A 25,797-nucleotide genomic window follows, 5' to 3' on the forward strand; every position below is an offset into this window, starting at 1 on the left:
GGTGACGGGGCAGGGTGAGCGCCGCCGGGCGCGGGTGGCTCTGTCGGGGCGGCCGCTGTGTGAGGGGAGGCGGTGGGAGCGGGGATAGCTGTTGGTCCAGCGTGGCGGAGAGTGCCCCGAGGCGGGGTTCGAACCGGGAGAAAGAGGCGGGACCGATGGAGCGGCCCGGGCAGACTCGCGTTGACGGTGAGGGTCGGGAGGTAGTTCTGTGCCCGGTCCGGCTGTCGTGGGGTCTGGGGCCCGCTGTGGGCCCTGCAGAGGAGCTTGCTGCGGGACTGATGCCCTGGCACCTCGCCTAACGGCGAGGCCCCTCTCCTGGCTTTCAGCTGGGGGCGGGAGAGGCGCTGGCGTCTTGAATTTACCTCGGTGGTTGGGAAAGTTATTGGCGAAAAGTCAACTCCTAACTTCCCATAAATGTTCTCAAACATAAAGCTTGGGCTGAGCAGTGCTACGCTCCATATCTTTTAGGAAACATGTCAATATATAAAACTGTGGCCAGGAAATGCAGCCGCAGAAGCTAACACTGCAGCAATAAATAAAGGAACAGAGCTGTGTCATTTTTATGTGCTAGAAAAGTTTTCCTTGTTGCTAAAGCCTATCGCAGTCACTTCAGCTGTATATTTGAAATAGCTGTTATGAACACATCTTGTAACCTGGTTTGCTTTCCTTGCTGCCATCTGCTTGACTGGTCTCAGTTCCTTTAGTCTTTGTGACCATTTAATTCTTCTTTAGTAGATTGCATCAACTGTTCAGTACAGAAGATCATACTTACCTTGCCTGGTGCGCAAGCCCCTGAATTAAACATGTGCTGAAGATAAATTCAGTGCCCTTTTAAACGATTTTTTTTTTTTCCCTATTTTACAAAGCTATAGATAATTTAGATTTCATAAACCAGAAGATTTGAGAGCATGCTTAAAAATCTGCATAGATTGAACTATGAAAAAATATTACTACAAACCACTCACTGTCGGTGATTTTGGTTTTACAGGTTTTTAATGGCGCAGATAGTTTTCTCATCAGCCTTTCTTCAAAGAACCTAAAGATTAACGGTCAGGATCTGACATCAGGACTTCCACTTCCCTATCAAATCTAGTTCCACAATGGTTGATTTTCTAGCTGAAAACAATCTCTGTGGTCAGGCCATTCTTCGGATAGTCTCCTGCGGAAATGCCATCATTGCAGAACTTCTGAGGCTTTCTGAATTTATTCCTGGTGTTTTCAGGCTAAAGGACAAGGCTGATCAACAGAAGTATGGGGATATCATATTTGATTTCAGTTATTTTAAGGTAAATCCTTTTATTGTTGCACTTCTTAAAGAGTTGCTGTCTTGCATGAGGGCAAGACATTGCTGTCTTCAGGCAATGAAACAGCTATTCCTGATTATTATATTTATTAGAATTCTTCAGAATTGACTACTGGGACTAATTCCTTGTTCAGTTTTTACCAGAAATTCATTAGACTGAAATACAGGTGTAATATGCTTGCATGATAACGTTCTGTTTCCTGGCTGCCTTTTACTTTATATATATATATATGCTTCTGATCATGTTCAGCCTCGTCATACTCATTTCAGTGAGCAAACAGTCTAGGAACGTTTGGTGATTAGTCCCCTAGGCAGAATCTTAACTATAACATCCACTGAGAGTATCGAGGCAAGAAGGGGGTGCCAGTTTTGAGTTCACTCAAGAGCAGTCCCAGCTACACCTTTCAAAGCAGTCACTGTGGACTTTGATAGATACTGATTATATGAAACTGAGGTATTGGGTTATGAGGTTGTTTATTATTACTATTTCCTGCAAGAACATCAAATTACATTTTTACCAGCAGGTTCTGAGCCTGTTCTGATGGTTGTTTTACTTTGAAGCAGTACTGTGGGCAGTGTGCCCATCTACTCTTGTGTATCTGTGGCTTCATGCTTTGCAGCCATGAAAACTGCTTTTGCTTTCCTGTTTGACAGTACTGTGATTGTTCATTTGCTGGACTTGTCACATGCTCTGAATAAACAAATAAAGGATCCTGCCCAGGAAAAAACCTTATTTCCCTTACAAAATTAAGCTTCTTGAGATACCTATTTCTCTGCCATTCTCCAGCATGATTAAGAAGGAACTGCAGAGGCTAATCTGACTATATCTGTCTACAAGAAGTGTTAATAGTAAAGCAGAGAAGGGAGGGTTTATTTTTTTTTCTTCTTGAGCAGGAGTCGTAAATTTCAAGCACTAACTGAGCATTTGACACTGAAAACCCTGAGTACAAATGATTTCCCAGATAACTTCAGCTATAAGTGCTCGTTAGAAGTCTGTTTTATACACAGTTTACTTGAAAATTTAAAAGCATATATGTATAGTTGGTGAAAAATACAATGGTAAGATTTTTTTTATGTTGGGCAACAGTGCTGCTGCTTTTCAGAATAATCACCCCAGAATCCATGAAAGACATACATATAAATCATAGAATCAACAAGGTTGGGAAAGACCTCAGAGATCACCAAGTCCAGCCTATTACCTAATACCTCATGACAGCCATGGGTTAGCTGTTTGGATGGGTTGGATTGGTTGATGGGTTGGACACAATGATCTTGAAGGTCTCTTCCAACCTGGTTTGGTTTATTCTAAATAACTAAAGCACTCATTAGTGAATTTACAAATGGTTTTGCTGTCCCTGTGCCATTTCTGTATTCATGATTCTTACAATTAACTAGCAAGAGGAGATTTTGAACATTCAGACTGTTTACTCTGCACATTCGAACTTCATACGTAGTTTGGGGCTGCTTTTATCCTTTGTTTTATGTAGGTATTTTGCACAAAAAGAGAAGCAGGAGCGGATTTTTTAAACCACACTAAAACAGTCATCTGTATATGAAGCTTGTTAATTTATTTTACTTGTATTGTAAGCTATTTTTAAGAGTTCATGTTGACTATTTTTAAGTCATGATCTCCTGGTGTCATAAGCAGTGTGTGGAATGAGGTTAACAGTATTTTCAGTTTAATGTTGATAATATTTGCAAGTAAACATAGGCTGTATTTTAAATCAGGTGGTAAGACCAAATGGTGGTTGTGAGAAATTTAGGTTAGATGTTTAGATTAGATTAGAAAAAATTGTTTATATTAGGTGATTAGAAAAAAATGTGCCATTGATGTAAGGAAGTCAAACTCTTCATCCCGACCCTTTTTTAGCCCATGGTTGGTTTTGCATTAGTTTGAGGGACTAATGCTGAGCTAGATCCAGAGTCTTCAAACCAAACCAAACCAAAAACAAACCAACAACAGCAACAACAAACCAAACAGAAAACAAAAGTGTCTCCTAAGCTCTGTGAAGCCTCAATGTTATGATTTCTATCTGAGAAATTAATGAGATCAAATGTGTAAAGGGAAAAATAAAGCCCAGGCGGGAGATGGTTAGCACTACAACAAAGCACACAGTGGCTTGAGATGCATTAGGATTTACCCAAAGTGTTAACTACTTTTTCTGTTTGTTACATACTATAAATGATATTTAAAATCATTGCAGATTGTAACTCATCTTTATGGAATCAATGATCAATGGTAAAGTAGCTTGGAAAACCACAGATCCTTGTTCAAGTTAGAAACATTGATTCTGGTGTTGTGCGCATGGTGGTGGTTGTACATGTTCTGTGTCTGAAAAGAAGTAAAACAGAGGCCAAAGTCAAATATCGTCTCTAAAGATGAATGTCTTTTCTTAGGGGCCTGAGACATGTGAAGGCAAACTGGAAGCCAAACCTGAGTTACTGGATTTAGATGAAGAGTTTCGTGAAAACAACATTGAAATTTTGACGAGATTTTATCTAGCTTTCCAAAGTGTACATAAATACATTGTAGACTTAAACAGGTATGGTGTCTCACATACACCTGGATTTTCTTCAACACTGGTTTACTGTTTAGTCTTAATAATGAGAATCTTTTGTCTTGGAGACCCAGTATACTTAAGTCTTGAAACATATTCAAGTACTGTTACTCCCACTACGGTTTACCAGCTTACTACGTGACTTGAAAACATTTAGCCTCACTACTTCGTTCCCTCAACTTTAAACTAGAGCTAGTTTTTCTTCTCTGTCTTGGAGATGTTTTAATAAAAAGAGACTCCATATTATTAAACTACATTTTTGTGGTCTTGCAGAACAGAGTATCAGGTAGAGTTTTTTCTTTAACTTTCATTGGCATTATTTTCCTGAAATGAATTTTTCAGTGGAGTTGCTGTATTCCCAAGTTTGCTCCCTTACTTGTAAAAAACAATATGAAAGGTTCATAAAGTACTCTTAAGAAAAGGTTTCAGAGAATCTCAACCATGAGAGGTGGTTTTGTTACTGGTCTTATAAGAAAAGGTTAATGGAAGGATTAAATATTTAACATGTTTCTGAAAACTGGAAAATGACAGTTGTACTAAATGTTGCAGTAGAAGCTTTCTCATACTCTCAGGCTATTATCCATCCATAAGATGATGATGACAGCTGTAAGTTAGAGTCTCCTCTAGTGTCTTTCACAGACACCATCAGGATATGGCAGTAGGCTTTTGCCCACTGGTTGGTTCTAGCTAGGTGTTCCAGCTTCTCATTTCATTGTAGAGCATCTCTTCTTTGTCTGAAATACCCCAGTACAAGCAGCAAAGAGTAATGTTCTGATGTCTGTTGACTTTCGGTGGAAATTGGCCAATCAAGTTGTGAGATTGTAGAATTTGAGAGCAAAATAGTCAATGACCAACTTTTTGTTATGATCCCTAGATATTTAGATGACCTCAATGAAGGAATTTACATTCAGCAAACATTAGAAACAGTCCTCCTTAATGAAGATGGAAAACAGCTTCTAGTAAGTATTGAACAACTCTGTAACAAGTAGAGAATGAACCAACTAGTTTAGCACCAAACTAGACAAAGATTTAAGTTAACTGAATACAAGGAAATGCACCATTTTTCATATTGTATTGACTGTGTACTTGACATTGTGTTAGCTTACCAGTACATGTTTGTCTTTGCATGTTAGTAGGAAATTGTGTTTATCTGATTTCTTCCCTTTGTTCTTTATTTAAACAGTGTGAAGCGCTCTATTTATATGGAGTCATGCTACTGGTCATTGACCAGAAGATCGAAGGAGAGGTCAGAGAAAGAATGTTGGTTTCCTACTACAGATACAGGTAATGTACATTGGTTTTCTGAAGCGCCTGCGCATAAAAGGATGTAACATGCAATATATTTAGTTAACTACATTAACAGCACAAAAACCACCCAAAAATCCAACAGTACAAAGCTGCTTCTTTGAGTATAAAGTTAGTTTCTATTCTCTTTGTGCTTTGTGTGCTGATCTGGGATTCCATTATGGACATTTATCAGTATCCTCCTATAATATAGTGAACATCTTATTACTGGACTAAACATCAAAAACGCCAGCCCAGTATCTGGTCCTTTTCTTGGATTACAAGGGAAGATGATTACAAGATGATTACAAGGGAAGAGGCAATGTTTAGGTCATACAGTTCAGTTTTTGTTCCTTTCTTTTGTGAAACAGTGCAGCCCGATCCTCTGCTGACTCCAATTTAGATGACATCTGTAAATTGCTTCGAAGCACGGGATACTCAAGCCAACCTGGAGCTAAAAGACCTCCAAACTATCCTGAGAGTTACTTCAGCAGGGTACCCATAAGTGAAACGTTCATTAGCATGGTTATTGGCCGGTTACGGTCCGATGACATTTATAATCAGGTAAGTGACTGTGAGATAAGAGGGATCTAAAGCTGCATATAAAATGATTTTTTTAAAAGTTAGTTACTCAGCCATAAAGAATCATAGAGGATGGAAGGGATCTCTTGAGATCACCAAGTCTAACCCCCTGGCTCAAACAGAGTCAGCTGGAGCAGAATGCCCAGGAGTGTGTCCAGTTGAATTTTAAGTACCTCCAGAGGTGCAGATTGCAGAATCTATCTGATAAACTTCCTCTCATGTTTGACCAACTTCCCAGTTAAGAAAAAAAAACTAATGACATATTCATATGTCTCGTTGAATGTGATTTTGATACCAACTTTTTTTTTTTGGTATATTACCCTTTTGTGTTTTATAAATGAAATTTCAGCTGATCATGTGAATCTTTTTGATCTTGCTGGTATATAGAATTGGTGAACAATTAAATTTATCTGCATCCTATTGCCTATTACTTCAGTTAAATGAACACTTGTTCCTGAGATGAACTGAATACGCCCAGTTGTTACAAAATACTTCCAACTGCTCCTTGCAACTCATCTGAATCTCTCCATCTCCTCTGACTCCTTTACAGCATAGTAATATCTTACTATATGCTGTTAAAGTTAGCAGGCATCTACACAGTCAACTCTCATACTCTGTAAAATATATCTGGTAAATACACTGCTTGCATAAGCATGTCCAGCTTACCCACATACCCTTCTTGCCTCTTAGTATCTATATACTGTACTCTTTATTGTGTCTCATCATGTCTGCAAGAGATTTGTCATGTTAAATTTTGTTTTCTTTTGTTCCCCTTTCCTAGGTTTCAGCGTATCCATTACCAGAACACCGTAGCACTGCCCTGGCTACTCAGGCTGCTATGCTCTATGTGATACTCTATTTTGACCCTTCTATTCTTCACACTCAGCAAGCAAAAATGAGAGAAATAGTGGATAAATACTTTCCAGATAATTGGGTAAGAAATAATAATTATTTTTAAAGTGCTCCTTGGATTTCATTTTATAGGAACAGTTTATCCTCTTTTTACAGCATGCATTGTAGAAAATAATAATCTCATAAAAGTAGAATAAATTCCTCTCTGGGGAAATTTACTTTCTTCATAATAGAATAGAATAGAATTGAATTAACCAGGTTGGAAAAGACCTTTGAGATCATCTAGTCCAACACACAGCTTTGTATATTCTTCTTGTATATTCTTGTATATTCTTGTCTTGTATATTCTTTAGTTAAGTGTCTTGCAAACACTTGTAAGTCAACCACAATTCTGTGTTTTCAATCACAGTTAAAGCTGGGCTAGAGGTATGAAATCTGTTCCACTTCACTCTTTAAAACTCACACTGAAGAATCATCATTTCCTTCTGTTTGTGTTCACTATCAAAGATGCATTACATTTCAGTTTGGGCCTTCAGGCAGTCTCACAGTAGAATTCATTCAGATCATTTCCCCTCTCATCCCATCAAAGTGGTTTTGCTGGTTGCTTTCATCAACCTCATGTATAACATGATGGAAATGAAAAAAAGGTCAGAAGCTCATGGGGAACGAAATAGAGTCCAAGGATGATATGCAGTGACTGAAAGAACAGTCACCTTGTTTTCACAATTAAGCCTCTAATTAACTATGTACCTTTTATTCTGAAGTCATCTTGATTTCCCAAGGTGGTGGAGCAAAAAGTACAGATGCCAAAAAAGTTTAGTTTATATATTTAGTTACATTTAGCATATCACTTTCTACTCATATTGCTAAATGAAAAGTATGTCCTTTTCTTAATAAAAATATAAGTGCAACCTCTTGTTTTCTGCTTTCAATCTCTAGGTCATTAGCATTTACATGGGAATCACCGTAAATCTAGCAGAAGCATGGGAACCCTACAAAGCTGCTAAAACTGCCCTCAACTACACACTGGATCTTTCAAATGTCAAAGAACAGGTACATAAGCCAGAATTAGGTGTTTTTAGGAAGAGTCAATCTGTGCAGACATCTCAAATGTGTATTATATGGCATCAGTAATGTGTGAGTCTTTTTTTCTTGCATATGGTTATTGGCATTACATTCAAGAACAATAATTTCAGTGCATAACTTTGAGTTAAAGATGCTTCAAAATCTGGTCTTCACAGTACTGCTTGTTTCACTTCTCTTGCAGTGTTTGTTTCCCTGAAGGGTTTCAGGGTAGTAATTATATTGGTGCTTGGACTCATCACTATGTTGCTCAGTAGTGGGATGCCCTCAGCTGGCGATACTGTTTGATCTTTTATAGATGCCGGTTTTAGATGTTACATATTTATGAGTGTGGCAATTGGTCAACTTTAAATGGAGCCTCCCAAATGAAATGTAGAAGAAACATCTGATTTCTAAAGTGTGATACCAGAACGATGCAATGCAGTTAGTTATTTCCATGCCTGAAAAAACAGTGAATGATACTGGGTTTGTTGATTGTTTGCCCAAATTGCAAATCAGTTGACTGATGATAGCAAAAAGTGTTCTTAAAATCTGTCACCAGTGTTCAGGAAAGAACACATAAAGTTTCTAATTAGGAGAACTGTAGTATGTATTTTCTAGTAAACTTTGGGAACATGAGCAGACGTTTTTCATTAGCCTTTAGGGAAGAAGGCTGCTAGTAGAACTGATATCTAACTTGTAACAAGTATTTCCATTCTGGAATAGATTTGCATTATTGTTCTTTCTCGTTAGGTAATAAAACATTAGTAACATTCTTTTAGGAATTATTACTAGATAGTTCATAAGTGACTGTAGGAAGCTTATAATTTGCATTTTTGAAACAACATACTTGCTGTGTAAGCTTTTTGCTCTGAAATTTAGCTTGCCTCCTTTGTTGTGCAGTTGCAGTGTATGATGTTGCCTACTGATAAAAGTAATAATTTTTGTAGTGCTTTTTTGATCTATGTGCCCTTTAAATTCCTTGGAATCCAGTGCATCGTATATGCCATTTGAGGCAAGGATGATATTGATGCAAGCTTTGTGCTTTCCAAGGCAAGCAGGTACGCCGCAGTCACTGAGCGAGTGCACACACAGGTGCAGCAGTTTCTCAAGGAGGGCTGTCTGAGGGAGGAGCTGGTGCTGGACAACATTCCCAAGCTGCTGAACTGCCTGCGAGACTGCAATGTAGCCATCCGCTGGCTGATGCTTCACACTGCAGACACAGGTAAGACTTCATGCTAGATCTTTATTGTAGGGCTGTCAGTCCTGATAAGTTTAGTGTGTGCTGCTGTTGAAGTCAGCAGCATTTCAACAGATTTCTGAGCTGTTCTTTGGCTAGAACAGCACACGTGCATTTCCTTAACTCTCATGAGCTAGACAGATGCAAAGAATACTACGAGAAGTCATGATCCTGTTGAATAATACTCTGCAGAAAAAGTCTGCAACTTTATCTTTTTCTGCCTTAGCGCTTAGAGTGTTCTCAAAGTTTTATCTAGCACTAAAAAGGTAAGCAGTAGCCAACAACTTTGTAGTATCTTAATAATTTAAGGTTTTTATTATATTGGGCTGACATTCGACTAAAACTGATGTATGATATCTCTGACGTGAATTTGATTCTGTAAACTTAACCTGTTTAGACATCTTTTTGATTGAATGTTTGTGCTATCTTTAGAGCTTCTTCATATGTGAGAGGGCTTCTGTTACCCCTCCATGCATTCCCTGTAGTGGTTTCAGATATATTGATCTCTGAACTTCTCAGTCAGCTATACAAAATTCACATGTAGCTTGGAGAAGAGTCAAAAAGAGCTGAAGCACCACAGAATCACTACTTGTTTCCTGTTCTAAGGATAGTTTGTACAAGGGAGAACGAGTGGACACTTGAGTATCAGAGCAAAATGGGTTTGTTTTCAAGCAATTAGAAGGAAGCCTATTTGCAAAGGTTTAAAAGCTGGGCCAGATCCTGTAACAGTCTTTCCATTTTCAGCTTGCGATCCAAATAACAAACGTCTCCGCCAGATAAAGGATCAGATTCTAACAGACTCAAGATACAATCCTAGGATCCTTTTCCAGCTGCTTCTGGATACAGCTCAATTTGAATTCATTTTGAAAGAGGTAAAGTGCTGCTGCTTCCCTTGGCGTTTTCCCCTGCATGGCAGAACAGAGCTGATGATTTGTATAGTAGTGGTGAATTTACCACACATTCTACTTAAGGATTGGTTTTGTTTAGTTTTTGTTAGTTGTGAGTTTCCTCTAGAAGATTACAAACTACTGTTGCTTGGAAATTAGTTTTGCAGTCTTCTCAATAATTGCCAGCTTTGATTCTTTGCCAGTGCATTTATGTTTATTCAGAATTTTACATGGATGGGTATAATAAAATCCATTGAGGAATCTGTTTAAAGCTTTTTTATCTTACCATACGTCTTTACATCACACTTCCTTCAAAGCAGAGCCAAAAGCCTATATATCATAGTATCATAGTATCAGTCAGGGTTGGAAGGGACCACAAGGATCATCTAGTTCCAACCCCCCTGCCATGGGCAGGGACACCCCACACTAGATCAGGCTGGCCAGAGCCTCAGCCAGCCTGCTCTTAAACACCTCCAGGGACGGGGCCCCAACCACCTCCCTGGACAACCCACTCCAGGGTTTCACCACTCTCATGGTGAAGAACCTCCTCCTCACATCCAGCCTGATATGTTGAGGGTAAGCTGCTAAGAAATCTCTTACACCTATGTAAGAAGTTCTGCCACTTCTGAAAGGCTTCCCATTAATGCTCTGATGCTAACCTGGTGGAATATGAGAGTGTGCTTAACTTCATGTACATGCATTTTTGAACTGGCTTATACAGGCTGAGGTGATTGTAAAGTGTAAGTCAACACTGGGATTGTTTAGCCTGGAGAAGAGGAGGCTCAGGGGTGACCTCATTGCCCTCTACAACTACCTGAAAGGTGGTTGTAGCCTGGAAGGGGTTGGTCTCTTCTCCCAGGCAACCAGCACCAGGACAAGGGGACACAGTCTCAAGCTGCGCCAGGGGAGGTTTAGACTCGAGGTGAGGAGGAAGTTCTTCACCGAGCGAGTCATTCGGCGTTGGAATGTGCTGCCCAGGGAGGTGGTGGAGTCACTGTCCCTGGAGGCGTTCAAGAGGGGATTGGACGTGGCACTCGGTGCCATGGTCTAGTCATGGGGTCTGTGTTTATAGGTTGGACTTGATGATCCTTGAGGTCTCTTCCAACCTTAGTTATACTGTGATACTGTGTAACATTTGACCAGAGCCTATTAGAGTCTCTAAGATGAGAAAGTTACCAGATTTTTTTTTTTTTTATAGGTAACTAAAAATCAAGAATGGCTGCATCATACTGGTGTTGTAAATTCAGTTAATTTTTATCACTGTATTAAGACACACAGTGTGATGACATTTTCAAGTTTTTGTTTAATATTCTGGCAAGACCTTGAAGTTATGTAGTAATCACAGTAGTTCAGGTCAGTCTGTTTCCAGTATTTTATCTGTTGTAGTATGCCTTCCTGCCAGTTGTGTGAACCAAATGCTTTGTTCTTAACAGATGTTCAAGCAGATGCTGTCAGAAAAACAAGCTAAATGGGAGAACTATAAAAAAGAGGGATCTGAAAGGATGACTGAGCTTGCTGATGTCTTCTCAGGAGTTAAGCCTCTAACTAGAGTGGAGAAAAATGGTAATTATTGAAAACTAAACTGGGCAGGGGGTACCAAAAGAAAATACATGATGTTAATACTGATAATAAGAAAAAAAAATCATGCCCCTCAGCTGCCTCAGAGGTATCTTGCAAGGTGTATTGTTTAGGTGTCCTGTGTGTATTCTATATGTCAGCCTGGCTTTGATGCTTACCAGGCATGGGAATATTTGATCACATTTTTCTTGTTCTTGCGTAGAAAATCTTCAGGCTTGGTTCAGAGAAATCTCCAAGCAAATACTGTCTCTAAACTATGATGATTCCACTGCAGCAGGCAGAAAAACTGTGCAGCTAATACAGGCACTGGAGGAGGTATGGCAAAGAAATGTTGAGATTAATGACCTTGTCCTTTAGACAAAGCAGCATTTGATAGAAGGGCACTGACTTCTGATAGATGAATTACAAGACAGATCTGCATTTTAACAACTGCTTTCAGTCTGTAGATCTTTGCAGCTTTGTATATACAGTCAGCAGGACTTGCATAGAGACTTTGTGTTCATGAAATAAGGGGCACAGCCTAAGAAGTCATACCAGCTGCAGGTGTTTCAAAGACATTGATTCAGTATGAAAGATTCTTTGGATACATTACTCATTTTATTAGAAACTGTAAAAATAAACTCATTTGAAGCTAGACAGGGTAATTTGAAAGGCAAAATAAGAATACCCATATTTGTTATGGGTTCATTTCTTCTATTGCCAGGATTTAGAAGAATACCCAGTGTGATGCTTCACAGTACACCTCGAGTAACACCTCTGAAATTTATTATTTAATGCACTCTAAAGCAGGCCAGGATTTGTTCAGCATCTTACTGTAATAATATCCTGAATATGTCAGTTTACTGATTCTATTTGTATCACTGTCCTTAAAGATGAACAGAGCAAAAGGGGTTGCTTCATGGACTGTTTGTTTAACTGTAGGTCCAAGAGTTTCACCAGCTGGAAACTAACCTGCAAGTTTGCCAGTTTCTGGCTGATACACGCAAATTTCTCCATCAGATGATCCGAACTATCAACATTAAGGAAGAGGTCTTGATCACCATGCAGATAGTCGGTGATCTTTCGTATGCTTGGCAGTTAATTGACAGGTATCTCTGCAGGAGCTTTTTCTCTTAGTCATCATTTGCAAAACTTGTGGGAAATACAATGCATAAATATTATTAATACGGTAACCTTTCCAGCTTAAAACAGGAACTGCAGGTTAAGGGACACTTAACTTTTTACTGTCTGTCTTGTTCTAAATATAGCAATTTTTATAAGTTTCTGTCTCCAGCCTTTAGTGTAGTTAAGTGATCTCCAAAATGCTGGAGTTCCCACTTCAACTAAAATTAAAGAAGGAAAGACAAGTGTTAGAGAATTTTGCCATGGTGTGATTCTGTTGAGCTGCTAGTTCATGATCTTGGCTGTTAATACTCCCTGATGTTCTCTTCTTTTGTTCCCCCCTACTCCCCTATCATACAGAATTTGTCTATCCAATATCTCTTCAGACCAAAATCCTTCTCGAATGAAGTTCTTTACTGATCTCCTGTGTTGTTTCTAGATTACACTGGTACCGCTGCCTTACAGTTTAGCAGTTGAAAATAGGATTTTCAGGGTAGGAAACTGACTTGGTTTGTGTTGGTTTTTTTCCTACCACAGCTTTACATCTATTATGCAGGAAAGTATACGAGTCAGTCCATCTATGGTAACTAAACTCAGAGCCACTTTCCTAAAGGTAGGTATGAACAGTGAACGTACTTGAATACTGCAGGTCAATGAAAGCGCTTATCAAATGTGACTTCACAGCCTTAAGACCTAGAACAGTTGAAATTTCCTTTTGCCAACATTCTATATCTAGATTTTTTAAAGACTGTACAAGTCCAAGTGCCGAGTGCTGCACTTTGGCTACAGCAATCCCATGCAGAGCTACAGGCTGGGGTCGGAGTGGCTGAGAGCTCCCAAACGGAGAGGGACCTGGGGGTGCTGATTGACAGCCACCTGAATATGAGCCAACAGTGTGCCCAGGTGGCCAAGAGGGCCAATGGCATCCTGGCCTGCATCAAATAGTGTGGCCAGCAGGAGCAGGGAAGTCATTCTGCCCCTGTACTCTGCTTTGGTTAGGCCACACCTTGAGTCCTGTGTCCATTTCTGGGCCCCTCAGTTTAAGAAGGACATCGAAACACTTGAACATGTCCAGAGAAGTGCAACAAGGCTGGGGAGAGCCTTGAACACAAGCCCTATGAGGAGAGGCTGAGGGAGCTGGGATTATTTAGCCTGGAGAAGAGAAGGCTCAGGGGTGACCTCATTGCCCTCTACAACTACCTGAAAGGTGGTTGTAGCCAGGAAGGGGTTGGCCTCTTCTCCCAGGCAACCAGCACCAGAACAAGGGGACACAGTCTCAAGCTGCACCAGGGCAGGTTTAGACTCGAGGTGAGGAGGAAGTTCTTCACCGAGCGAGTCGTTCGTCATTGGAATGTGCTGCCCAGGGAGGTGGTGGAGTCACCGTCCCTGGAGGCGTTCAAGAGGAGATTGGATGTGGCACTTGGTGGTCTAGTCATGGGGTCTGTGTTTATAGGTTGGACTCGATGATCCTCGAGGTCATTTCCAACCTTAGTTATACTGTGATACTGTGAAATTAACTCAAGGTTAGTTTAAAGAATGTACACCCAAGTTTTGCATGGGTTTTTATGCAACCTCTTCTATTGCTGTTGCTAGGCAAATGAGTCTCATCATCCAGCTTCTCTTCATAAGAGTTACGTGCTGGAGACATTGGTGCATAGATGGCATCCTCTATGAATTGGAGGAGGCTGAAGAATTACAAAAATTATGTTGGCTATGCTTTTGTCATGATGAAGATCTGGCATCAGCTGAAAATATTTTCTATAGAAATAAAATGGTAAATAGTATGGAGGGGAGTGTAAAATCACAATGAAGTAACACCTCAGTCAGCTGGTAGCGTTTGAAAAATGAGTAAGCAGTGTAGCATTAGCGGCTGTTGGGAGTCTTTTCACTTTAACAGTTTGTTGTTGGTTGTGGCAGTTTTAGGCTGATGCCTAGGAAATTTCCCACAGATTGGCAGCCTAAAACTGCCACAGTGGTTTTTGGTTGTGTTTTTTGTGGTGTTTTGTCAAAACTGTCAGCACTCCTCTTCAGGAATATGCTAGTGCTTTCAATTGTAGGTTAAAAGCCTGAGCAGGAGAGGTCAAGCATGTCACTTTTATATTAGAAGAGCAGACACATGAAGTTAAAATGTTAACTTTATTTCTAGCTTGCCTCTGCCCTTGACTTGCCTCTTCTCCGCATCAATCAAGCAAACAGTCCTGATCTTCTCAGTGTGTCCCAGTATTACTCTGGCGAGTTGGTTTCTTATGTAAGAAAGGTAGGCATTTGGAGAGGTAGAATTGTCTTGTTCTCTAATCACTTGTTCTTAACTGAGTATTGTTAATTATTTTTTTCTAATGAGAAAATGCTGACTGTTTCTTTGTGCTTTCACTTGCAAAGGTTCTACAGATAATTCCAGAAAGCATGTTTACATCTCTTCTCAAAATCATAAAGCTTCAGACTCATGATATTATTGAAGTGCCGACGCGCCTCGATAAGGACAAGCTACGGGATTATGCTCAGCTTGGACCACGATACGAGGTGCAGTTAAAGTAGGGAATTCTGAAGAAGCATACTTGATAGGTGGCCATCTTCAGCTAAGTACAGCTCCACAGAGTTACACTTGAACAGTGAAGTTGGATTTGTTGGCTGAGTAGGAACTAAAATTGGCTTGTGCTATCATGAGTACACCTTGGACTTCCTCAGGACAGATGAGTAGCTCTTGTGTTTGTAAAAGTTTGAACTTTAGATCTTTCAGAAAAGAGGAGGAAAACTAAATATGTTTATAAATTAAGGTAAAGATATTTTTTATTTATTTAGATGCTGGGGGGGAAAAAAATACCTAAAACTTCAAGTCTGAAATTGAGCTATCCATATTTGGAAAGCTTGTTTGGGAGAAAGCCAGAGTGAATCAAGCAGCAGGCAAAGGGCAAAAGACTGGCTTGTCTGCAGAGACAGCTTAAGAATACTCACCTAATAATTTAAAACTAGGTGAATGTGCTACTGTATTAAATCAGTGCAAATACTGAAGTGGACTTACTGCTGGCAGCAGGCTTGGTTATGGAATTACTACTTCAAGCTGTGTCCCTGTCCTGCTTATAGTTACCAACTTAGAGTTTTGTCCGCAGTGTTTTGTACACACGTGATATAGCTGGCTAGTTTTTCCTCCTGTAATCTCTGTAACATCTCTGAGAGGTAACTTCTTTCCCTTTACCTCTGGTAACATACCTATAATGATCTATTTAAAAGGAAGATAACTGTACTATAGATAAATCTAGGACAAGATGTAAAACTGAAAATAAATTAGTGTAAATTACTTTAGTCTAAAATAGGATGCTGCCACTAGGAAAGATATGTGTCTTTTGAGCATAATTACTTGAATCTATCCAATCACTTCAATGAACTGTATATTCCCTTTCTATTACAGGTTGCAAAGCTAACCCATGCAATTTCAATCTTCACTGAAGGCATCCTCATGATGAAAACTACTTTAGTTGGCATCATCAAGGTAATGTTGTGTTATTGCAGTAAGAAAGAAAAAACAATGGCAATCAGCAGTTAAGCCACAGATAATTCAGGACCTTGATGAAAGATAAAAAGACAAGATTTTCAAATGGTGATACCTAATATGGCATTCAGATGATAAGAACTGTATTGTTAAAGATTAAGAACCCACATCACTCATTGTAAATAAATTCATCAGCCATAATTGATGCTCTTGGGAGTTGTTGTTTCCCTGCTGGAAAAACAACTGCAAGCTTCTCTGAAGAGCTGTTTTGTCCTACAGTAGGATTCCTCTTTCAGGACCAGGAGCAAGTATTCCTTAAGAAATACACACTTCTTAATGCATTCTGGCTTCTTATAATTGTATATAATTTTCAGTGGGTCATGAGCAGAGGTCAACTATGGTAACTACCAATCTTTGCCATTCAACTTAATTGAATACTGCTAGATAACAGTTCATTTATTTATTCTTTAGATAGGCACTGGTGGGAAAGTGCATCTGCTAGCAGTGCTTTCCAATTTATATTGACTACTTAAAAATCTTTCATAGTACAAACACAATCCTAAGAAATCTTTTTTATACTTTTCTGACTAAGAAACAAATGTTTCTTTTACTTAGGTGGACCCAAAACAGTTACTAGAGGATGGCATAAGGAAGGAACTGGTAAAACGAGTAGCTCTAGCCCTTCACAGGGGACTCATCTTTAACCCTAGAGCCAAGGTTTGCAACAGCTTGATCTGAGTTTAATTTTTTGATGTCTCTTGGGTCTGATGGGACTTCTTATAATACTGCATTCAAGAAAACAATTTGTCCTTTCTGTCCAGCTTTCCTTTTTTGCAAAGCATACTTTTAAATCTTCTTAAAGGTTACTTGGAATGCCTTTGTTTGATACTAAAATGGGTTTATAAACAAAGAGTACATAAAGCTCAAAAGCATATTTCAAGTTTTATTGCCAAGTGTCCTATAGATTTGTAATTACAGTTCTGTGTTTGTGATGGCTGATGTTTGATTCAGCTTCTTGAGTCTTTCTTCTAATTCAGTCAGTGCTACCACTGAAGCCTAAAATAATCATTGAAATCATAAAGAAAAAATATTGAATAGAAGAATTACTTCAGATATCAAACAACCCTTGATAAATTTCTCAGTGCTTTTCAGTTCTGGCTGGAGCATAGTGAAATCCTCTAGAGGTTGTTGTGTAAAGATATCTAGAAGCCTTATGCATGTTCTTTATATTCTACCTGTTCACAGCTTTGTTTTGATTTGTTTGGTTTGGGTTTTTTTCTGCAGCCAAGCGAACTGATGCCCAAACTGAAGGAAATGGCAGCCACAATGGATGGGTTCCATCGCTCATTTGAATATATCCAGGATTATGTCAACATATATGGTTTAAAAATTTGGCAAGAGGAAGTGTCTCGCATCATTAACTACAACGTGGAACAAGAGTGCAATAACTTCCTAAGAACAAAGGTGCTAGCCAAAACCAAGAGTAACTCAAAAGTTGATGAATGTCTTTCTGCACTGATATGGTACTTACTGTGTAAAACACCTGCCCCCGGCTGCTTCTGAAAGATTTCAGCATCCCCACTGCCCTGAGAGTGGTGGTGAATGGTGCCACATCCAGCTGGAGGCCAGTCACTAGGTGTTGCCCAGGGATCAGTGCTGGGCCCCATCCTGTTCAGTATCTTTATTGATGATCTGGATGAGGGGATTGAGTTGATCATCAGTAAATTTGCAGGTGATACCAAGCTGGGAGCAGGTGTTGATCTGTTAGAGGGTAGAAGGGCTCTGCAGAGGGACCTTGACAGGCTGGACAGATGGCTGGAGTCCAACATGATGGCATTCAACAAATCCAAGTGCCGGGTGCTGCACTTTCACAGTATCACAGTATAGCCAAGGTTGGAAGAGACCTCGAGGATCATTGAGTCCAACCTGTCACCACAGACCCATGACTAGACCATGGCACCAAGTGCCACGTCCAATCTCCTCTTGAACACCTCGAGGGATGGTGACTCCACCACCTCCTTGGGCAGCCCATTCCAATGACTAATGACTCCCTCAGTGAAGAACTTTCTCCTCACCTCGAGCCTTGTTGGTCAGAACAACCCCATGCAGAGCTACAGGCTGGGGTTGGAGTGGCTGGAGAGCAGCCAGACAGAAAGGGACCTAGGGGTACTGATTGACAGCTGGCTGAACATGAGCCAGCAGTGTGCCCAGGTGGCCTGCATTCTGGCCTGCATCAAATAGTGTGGCCAGCAGGAGCAGGGAAGTCATTCTGCCCCTGTACACTGCACTGGTTAGGCCACACCTTGAGTCCTGTGTCCAGTTCTGGGCCCCTCGATTTAAGGAGGATATTGAGACACTTGAACGTGTCCAGAGAAGGGCAACGAGGCTGGGGAGAGGCCTTGAGCACAAGCCCTACGAGGAGAGGCTGAGGGAGCTGGGATTGTTTAGCCTGGAGAAGAGGAGGTTCAGGGAAGACTTTATCGTTCTATGCAACTACCTGAAGGGTGGTTGTAGCCAGGTAGGGGTTGGTCTCTTCTCCCAGGCAACCAGCACTAGAACAAGAGGACACAGTTTCAGGCTGCACCAGGGGAAGTTTAGGCTGGAGGTGAGGAGAAAGTTGTTAGCCATTGGAATGTGCTACCCAGGGAGGTGGTGGAGTCACCATCCCTGGAGATGTTCAAAAAGGGATTGAATGTGGCACTTGAAGCCATGGTTTAGTAGTCATGAGGTGTTGGTTGACAGGTTAGACTTGATGATCTTTGAGGTCTTTTCCAACCTTACTGATTGTGTGATAAGTTGTACATAAGAAGAGCAAAGTACCCGAACAAAACAGTTTAATATCTTTCCAGTGAACGATATCCTTCCTCTTTCTCAATACACAAAATCCTGCTGAGTCACAGCAGTCCTCCCTCTATGTATAGTTAACCATCAGGAGGCACGCTTAGAAAGACTGCAGTAAATTGCTGGCAATTTTTGGTGGTATTTCACAAGTGATAGAGTGGACAGATCATAAATTTAGCTAACTGTGGTAACTGGCTTTACTGCAGGAAGGAGCAGATGGAGTTCTCACCTAGATGTAGGTAGTGCTCTCAACCTCCACACCTTTTGCTTCCTCTTAGTCATAAGGCTCAGTCTTCTCTTGTGTTTTTTTCTGTATTTATAGTGTTCTGCTGTGTGCAATCTACAGTAGAGCTTTGGTGCACTACTTCTAAATTGAACAACAGGAATACAAATTTTAAGGGAATCAAAAACATGTTATAGTAGCACTGCAAATTAATCTAAAACTTCCTATTTTTTTCAGATTCAAGACTGGCAAAGCATGTACCAGTCCACTCATATTCCTATACCAAAGTTCACTCCTGTGGATGAGTCTGTAACTTTTATTGGTCGGCTTTGTAGAGAAATCCTGAGGATCACAGACCCAAAGTAAGTTCTGGATGTCACAAGCTGTATTTTGGTGCCGTGCATTGAATTGCTCCAAATCTACCATATGCAAATGAAATGTACAACAAATAGTGTTTTCTTAGCTGTAATATCACCATCATTATAGAATAATAGGCTAACAAACCAGGTTGGAAGAGACCTTCAAGATCATCGTGTCCAACCCATCAACCAATCCAACCCACCTAAACAACTAACCCATGGCACCAAGTACCCTATCAAGTCTCCTCCTGAACACCTCCAATGATGGTGACTCCACCACCTCCCCGGGCAGCCCATTCCAATGGGCAATCACTCTCTCTGTATAGAACTTCTTCCTAACATCCAACCTAAACCTCCCCTGGCGCAGCCTGAGACTGTGTCCTCTTGTTCTGGTGCTGGTTGCCTGGGAGAAGAGACCAACATCTGCCTGTCTGCAACTTCCCTTCAGGTAGTTGTAGGGAGCAATAAGGTCACCCCTGAGTCTCCTCCTCTCCAGGCTGTGCAACCCCAGCTCCCTCAGTCTTTCCTCATAGGGCTTGTGTTCCAAACCCCTCACCAACTTCATTGCCCTTCTCTGGACACGCTCCAGCAAGTCAACATCCTTCCTAAACTGAGAAGCCCAGAACTGGACACAGTACTCGAGGTGTGGCCTAACCAGTGCAGTGTACAGGGGCAGAATGACCTCCCTGCTCCTGCTGGCCACACTGTTCTTGATGCAGGCCAGGATGCCATTGGCCCTCTTGGCTGCCTGGGCACACTGCAGGCTCATGTTCAGCCTACCATCGACCAGTACCCCCAGGTCCCTCTCTACCTGGCTGCTCTCCAGCCACTTAGCTGTGCATGTTAAATCTAGTCTAGAAAAATTTGTGATTTGTCTGAGAAGGGAAAAGAGAGGAAAGTAACCAGAGAAGGGTTGACAGTAGCTTGTGGAGAGAGGTGCGATTCAACATCACCAAAGGTACTGAGACAGTCTTTCAAATCTCTACCTGAATAAGGCAGCTCATCACTCAGAGTGTCACAGAAACTGGCTGCAGTTTATTCTGAAATACTTCTTTTTTTCAAATTTTATTGCAGAATCACATGTTACATTGACCAAATGAACACCTGGTATGATGTCAAAACACATCAGGAAGTAACCAACAGTCGTCTCTTCTCAGAGATCCAAGATACTTTAGGGACCTTTGGTCTCAATGGTTTAGACAGGCTGCTGTGTTTCATGATTGTAAAGGAGCTGCAGGTAATTCTTGAACTTTGATTTCTGAAGGTCACAAGGCCTTTACTGTTCAGTGACTCCTAGTGAAATAAACCTGGTAATTTTTGAAATGGTAAATTGAAATCACAAACAATGTAAGAATTTCAGTTACTGATACAATTCTGAATTGGTAGTCCTGATGCTGTGTATGATGAGGTTTGGTGTGCAGGGAAAACCTTTGGTTTGCAAGGAAAACCTTTTGAATGCATACACTTAGAAGCTGATCTCAGGTCAACTTCTATTTTTCAGTCCAGATATCAATACAAAATTAGATTATATGGGTCTACCATGTTTTAAACAAGGTGTCAAATCTATGTCATTACTTTTTCCCCTAATACCTCTCAGAAAAGAACATGGTTTCATATAGAAGAATCCAGTCCTAGTCTGGTTAAAGATTTTTAAGGAAAAGAAGTATTGATGGAGACAGTTCTTTTTCAAAAGTTGAATTAGTATTCATCTACAGTGGGTATTACATTTGGATGAGGGGAATCTGAGTTATGCTCCTTAGTGCTAGGATAAGTAGCAGAGAAACACAAAGCCTAACTACAGAATTCCTCATCAATCTGCCTGTGGATATATTCTTTCCCTGCTCTTAATAACTGTGGCTTTTGTACCACCAGGGTTAAGCAAGAGTACATGTGTGATGATTTGACTTACCTATTTCTTTTACTTAGAACTTCCTCAGTATGTTTCAGAAAACTATATTGCGTGACAGGACAGTGCAGGATACCTTAAAAGCACTTATGAATGCTGTCAGTCCTCTCAAAGGAATTATAGGTAAGTGCTTACCTGGTAAGATGGAAGAGAGCCATTGTCTTTGTACACTTGCATTCATTTCCCTTCTTACTTGTTCTTTTTTTTTAATGTCTCACTCTTTTTCCTTTCTCAGCAAATTCCAACAAGGTTTATTCAGCAGCAATTGCAAAGACTCAGAAGATCTGGACAGCATATTTAGACTCCATAATGAAAGTAGGTTTATGTGACTTAGTGATACACAGAGCTCCAGGTTCTTACATACATCATTGTAAAATAAGCAGATTCAAGTATTCTGTTGACCTGCAATTCTGTAACACCATAAGTGAAGCAGGCTTGAGTTTTTGAGAGCCCCTGAGCTTCATATATATAGACAGCTCACACTCCAGAAAGTGCTTAGCACTGAGATTCATGTCTAATAGTTTGCCAGAAGTGGAGTCTGACACTAGAGACCTGGGAAGACTGAGTTAGTGCTCAGTGTTGGGAGCTCAGAGAGTCCCAACAGTACCCTAGTACTTGTGTTTGTAATGATACTGTGCCACCAGTGTTTCCAGAGTACTGTGGATGTTTATGTTACTGAAGAGAAGAGGAAAGAAAGGTCAGGGAAAGAAGGGGAAGGTTGACTGCAACCAGCCTGTCTGGTGGCTTTTATCCTTGCTATTGCTGACCTAGAGGTCTAGGGGGAGGTGGGGAAAAGAGCACAAGCATTCACTGTGTAGTGAAAAACAAGGAACTGAGCTTTTATACCAGTTACCAGGTACAAAATTGTACCTGTCTGTGCTTGCTACCATGAATTGTGTGGAAATCTCGAGTGCTGTGACTGCTCTCCTCTGGCTACACTGTGCAGCTGGGGTCTTTCAGTTCTGGCTGCAGGCAGTCTGAATCAGTGCCTGATTATCCCAGGAAGAAATAGCTCCAGCCACAATATGTCCCTGCTTTGGGCAGCCCTACAAAGGCTGTTAGGTGTAATGAGGATTTTGTGTAATCAATTTATACTGGTAATTGTTACTCATTTAGTTTTTCTTTAGTTTTGACTTTGCTTTCAGTGTAACACAGTACCCTTTGCATCTTGTTTTTGTTTCAACAGGTTGGACAGATGCAGATTTTAAGACAACAGATTACCAATGAGTTAAATTATTCCTGCAGGTTTGACTCCAAGCATTTGGCTGCTGCTTTGGAAAATCTCAACAAGTAAGAAGCAAAATGTGCTGAAGGGCTGCGTGTGTCACTGTGATGTAAATGTTATCAACTCAGTGAGCCCTAAAAGCTAAACTATGGCAAAGTGTGGAGTCTGTCTTCAGACTGTTTTGTATTTTTGGTGATATTTGAATTAAAAATCAGTAGCTTGGCAAGTAATTTGTATGGACATGCTAGTGGATGGCACAGCTTCTAATTGCATTTGGTTAGACCTGGAGTCACATTTGGGTGAGAAGAACATGGCAAATGTGTGGTGCTGGTTTTTAAGTAAATACAGTGTTTGTAGAAAGAAACTCCTCAAAAAGGTGGTTTACCCTTGCTTGTAACCTTTACAGATTTTGTGTCTTTGAAGATTCTACATTAATATGATGTGGCATTAAATATGCATTTAATGATTTCCCTTTTCAGAGCAATACTGGCTGACATAGAAGCACATTATCAGAACCCATCACTACCTTACCCTAAAGAAGACAACACTCTGTTGTATGAAATCACAGCGTATCTGGAAGCAGCTGGCATTCACAATCCACTCAATAAGGTCAGCTTGCATTCCATGGCTAGGTGGAGTTTGCCTTTCCTATTTTAATTGATTATTAATGGAGGAAGAAACTACATAGAAGAACTGTTTGTCTTTTTTCCCCTTCAGATCTACATAACAACAAAACGTCTGCCGTACTTTCCCACTGTCAACTTCCTGTTTCTCATTTCCCAGTTTCCAAAACTTCAGTACAACAGAAATTTAGGTATTGTATAAGTTGGCTGTCTTAATCTAACAAAAACTTACATGAAATTACCTGTAGAGGAGACAGCAAGGTCATCTGCTTATAAAGTACTTGATTTCTGACTTTAGTCTATCATGTCCAGGCAGGTTTGTTTATAGTGTTGAAGCCAAATGCAATGGAATAGGAAACAGAACCTGCACCCCTGGACTTTCTCGTTTCGTCCTGTGCCTTAGTTAATGTCATTAAGGCATTTGCTATGGAGGAAACGTGGGAGAAGGGTTGTTTTCGGACAGCTTTGGAAGGCTATGAAAATTTGCCTTTGTTCCAATTAGAGAAGGCTATGTTTAGTCTTTGACTCAGAAAAGAATGAAGGAGAGAAACAAGGCAGAATTTGGTTGGATGTGTTAAAATATTGTTTTGTTGTTTTGACCTATTGTATGCCTTAATTACATGCATGCCAGTAGAAAATAACCAATTGAGATGTGACACCTGTGCCTTCTGACAGACTATATAACTTTGCTGTATAACATAATAAATGTCTTTGCCTGCTTACATCTTGGCCTGGGAGCTGTGCTCAGGGTGAATAGAACAACTATATTACAACAGCAATGTAACTGTTACATTAGTCTTTAATTTCCATGTGTGGGCGAGCAGAAAGGGAGGCACAGCAAAAATAATCAGGATGGTATGTTATACGTTTGTCTCTGCTATAAAGACTCTGTCCTGTTTTATGAACATGTTACAGGTTTTTTTCTGTGCAGGAGTGGTGTGCAAGCGGCCTGCTGATCAAATTGATTGGCTTCCTCTAGTTCTGGGACTCCTTACCTTGTTGAAACAGTTTCACTCAAGATACACAGAACAATTTCTCGGGCTGATTGGTCAGTTCATTCGTTCAACCATGGAGCAGTGCACGAGGTATCCATGCCTTCCTTTTCCCCAGAGTATCACCTCTGTGAGGAGAGCTTCAGCAGAATATTTGCTGATGATTGTTTTAGCAGAGTGTATTTGACATACCAAAAGACTTCACTAGATACAAGATTAAAGGAGTTTCTTTTTGTAATGGAATCACATGATGCCTAGTGGAAATGGTGTTACTTGAAGGCTGGCATTTCGATGTCATTTTGTGCAAATAACTGATGGTGGTTTACTTTTCAGTCAGAAGATACCAGAAATGCCTGCTGATGTAGTGGGCGCCCTCATGTTCCTGGAGGATTACATTCGCTACACTAAGCTACCCAGGAAGGTAAGAAAGAACTCTCTCTCTCCTGTTTGTAGCACAGAGCAGGAGTCCTCTTCAGAGGACCTCAGCCTTGTTTATGCTGTGGTTAGGTACTAGCAGTCTGATCACATGTAGCTATGCAGGGATATGGCTTTCCCTTCCCTCCTTCCCTGTTCTGAAAGCCTGGGCTTGTAGAGAGACTTTATTTGGGGGCTAAAAGCAGCCTATCTGCATTTGAGGATGATCAGTTATTTTTAATACTGCCCATAAATAAGTCAGAATCCCATTTGCTATAAGCTGTACCTGAGCAGTTCTTGAGTAAGCCATTTCCCAGCCAATACAACTGAAAGAGAGACTCTTCCAGTCTTTCCCTCCTAGTTCACATTGCAATGTAGCAGAAGGCCCTTGTCTCAGTCTTACAGCTGATGTATCTGGTACCTCTGCTTTGCCTGGCACTATATGGAGAAGCAGCAGAGAGGCTGTCGATGGTCCTCCAGTCTTACACACTACCTATGGTTACAGCACTTCCTCCCAGCCCAGGGCTCACTTTACCTCCCTCACCATGGTCTTCCTTCTTCTTTCTTTGTGCACGAAGCATGAGCACATCCTAAAGCTGGGGTGGTTTAGGGTGACAGTGTTGTGTGCTTGAGAGACCCAATAACCCTAACTGTGCCTTCCTGTTTGCTTCAGGTGGTTGAAGCACATGTGCCCAGCTTCCTTTTTGATGAATTCAGAACTGTTCTGTGAATATGGAGGAGGACCAAGGACTGTGGATGAGACAAGTACAGCTTTTCAGAGCTCTTTTCTGTGCTTTAGGGTGGTACCTGCAACCACCTCTCTGAAACATAACCATCCCCTCTCACCTGTACTGTTTGCATCTCCCCCAACTGGTGTACAACTTGTACTGCACAGTATAAATGCTGTATGTAATTGTTTGTGCAGAAATCATTGGAGGTTTTCTGCTGAAGAGCTGCCTCTAGAAGTCTGACTTTTCTATCACAAATGAGCAATGATACTGGAAATAAAGGTGTTGGAGAGGTTGGCAGGACTTGGTTTTCCCTTTGTAAAGCATTGCTGCCTAGGCCCAGTCCTTTGTATGTTTGGGAACAGGTTTCAGGTTCCATCACCTTTCCAGGGAGTGAGGTGAAGCTGGCCGTGCTGCAGCTTCCCTCATCCTCCACCTTGCTGCTCCTGAAGAGAGAAGTGGTTTGCTGTAGTCCAGGCCCCAGGATCACCACCATTTTTCACAGAGAATTTAGTGGTCTCATGTAGACACCTGCGCACTCTCCCTGCACCC

At 40.8% G+C, this 25,797-nt stretch overlaps 1 protein-coding gene across 2 annotated transcripts; it reads left to right on the forward strand.

Annotated features, from left to right (window-relative positions):
* The first annotated feature begins 68 nt into the window (after positions 1-68).
* On the forward strand, positions 69-25,542 carry WASHC5 (WASH complex subunit 5). 2 transcript variants are annotated; one of them, XM_068155550.1, is made up of 29 exons: positions 69-186; positions 989-1,286; positions 3,701-3,846; positions 4,736-4,820; positions 5,045-5,145; positions 5,517-5,709; positions 6,509-6,661; positions 7,519-7,632; positions 8,695-8,866; positions 9,626-9,753; positions 11,202-11,331; positions 11,549-11,661; positions 12,268-12,434; positions 12,985-13,060; positions 14,594-14,704; positions 14,827-14,967; positions 15,854-15,934; positions 16,550-16,651; positions 17,219-17,398; positions 19,236-19,360; positions 20,432-20,594; positions 21,284-21,386; positions 21,499-21,578; positions 22,450-22,553; positions 22,968-23,097; positions 23,206-23,302; positions 24,043-24,196; positions 24,437-24,524; positions 25,191-25,542. In XM_068155550.1, the coding sequence occupies exons 2-29, from the start codon at positions 1,101-1,103 to the stop codon at positions 25,245-25,247; spliced, it is 3,480 nt and encodes a 1,159-aa protein (XP_068011651.1). In that variant the 5' UTR covers positions 69-186; positions 989-1,100; the 3' UTR covers positions 25,248-25,542. The 2 variants fall into 2 exon arrangements, with proteins under 2 accessions (XP_068011651.1, XP_068011650.1); XM_068155549.1 differs by lacking the exons at positions 69-186; positions 24,437-24,524; positions 25,191-25,542 and having other exon boundaries at positions 994-1,286; positions 24,027-24,165.
* The last annotated feature ends 255 nt before the right edge of the window (positions 25,543-25,797 follow it).

The sequence above is a fragment of the Melanerpes formicivorus genome, unplaced genomic scaffold, assembly GCF_026170545.1.
Source record: "Melanerpes formicivorus ecotype bairdi unplaced genomic scaffold, bMelFor1.0.p_v2 SCAF_32, whole genome shotgun sequence".
Taxonomy (NCBI): Eukaryota; Metazoa; Chordata; class Aves; order Piciformes; family Picidae; genus Melanerpes; species Melanerpes formicivorus.